General features: G+C 42.2%; 1 protein-coding gene across 2 annotated transcripts in view; it reads left to right on the top strand.

Annotated features, from left to right (window-relative positions):
* Positions 1 to 1,148, top strand: part of CANX (calnexin) — a 32,501-nt gene that overhangs the window by 8,801 nt on the left and 22,552 nt on the right. For both annotated transcript variants that reach the window (XM_011976864.1, XM_011976865.1), the window contains exon 4: positions 716 to 774. In XM_011976864.1, coding sequence (XP_011832254.1) covers positions 716 to 774 — 59 coding nt within the window. The remainder of the gene's footprint in view (positions 1 to 715; positions 775 to 1,148) is intronic.

Raw genomic sequence — 1,148 nt, 5'->3', positions numbered from 1 at the left:
ATGTCTAACTTTATTTTATTTTATTTATTTATTTTTTGAGACGGAATTTTGCTCTTTTGCCCGGGCTGGGGTGCAATGGCGTGATCTCAGCTCACTGCAACCTCCACCTCCTGGGTTCAAGTGATTCTCCTGCCTCAGCCTCCGAGGTAGCTGGGAGTATAGGCATGTGCCACCATGCTAGCTAATTTTTGTGGTTTTTTTTTTTTTTTTTTTTTTAGTAGAGATGGGGTTTTAACATGTTGGCCAGGCTGGTCTTGAACTCCTGATCACAGGTGATCCACCTGCCTCAGCCTCCCAAATTGTTGGGATTACAGGCGGGAGCCACCACACCTGGCTTGAAATTTCTAACTTTAATATCTTCAGTGTTAACATCCATGTAGGAAAATAGTCCTTTGAAATTTGTGGTTTTTGCTTCCACTCCTTTCCCTCCCCCACTCTACCCTATATTTTGTTCTTTGATTGAGGAAAAAAAATCTTCTCTTGATCTTGAAACATCAGTGGAATTATCTCATAGGTTTGGTACTTTTTCATATAGGTTTGTGAGTTGAAGATAATATATTATCATTAGTTGTGTGACAGATTTAAAGGTTGGAAGTAGAGTGGTTAAATAGACTAAGAGCAGAATAAGTCTTATTTTTATGAGTATTTACATAATTTTCCCTCGCAAGACAACTGTCATTTTTAAGACTGATTTTGGGATTTGTGTTACTTACAGGTGGATTTTATCCAAAGCCAAGAAAGATGATACCGATGATGAAATTGCCAAATATGATGGTGAGAATTCCATTTGGTTTAGATGTAATAGCAGATAGAGATTTGACATGTTGTCTCCATGGCATTTCCTAAGACTAGTTTAAAAGGAAATCGTAAGCTTTAAGATTTTTCCGGCCGGGCGCAGTGGCTCACGTCTGTAATCCCAGCACTTTGGGAAGCCAAGGCAGATGGATCACGAGATCAGGAGATCGAGACCATCCTGGCTGACACAGTGAAACCCTGTCTCTACTAAAAATACAAAAAATAAGCCGGGTGTGGTGGCGTGTGCCTGTAGTGCTAGCTGCTGGGGAGGCTGAGGCAGGAGAATGGTGTGAACCTGGGCGGCAGAGCTTGCAGTGAGCCGAGATCACACCACCGCACTCCAACCTGGGCGA

This window comes from Mandrillus leucophaeus, unplaced genomic scaffold (assembly GCF_000951045.1).
Source record: "Mandrillus leucophaeus isolate KB7577 unplaced genomic scaffold, Mleu.le_1.0 Scaffold170, whole genome shotgun sequence".
NCBI lineage: Eukaryota > Metazoa > Chordata > Mammalia > Primates > Cercopithecidae > Mandrillus > Mandrillus leucophaeus.
This window is presented reverse-complemented; position numbering and strand designations above follow the sequence as displayed.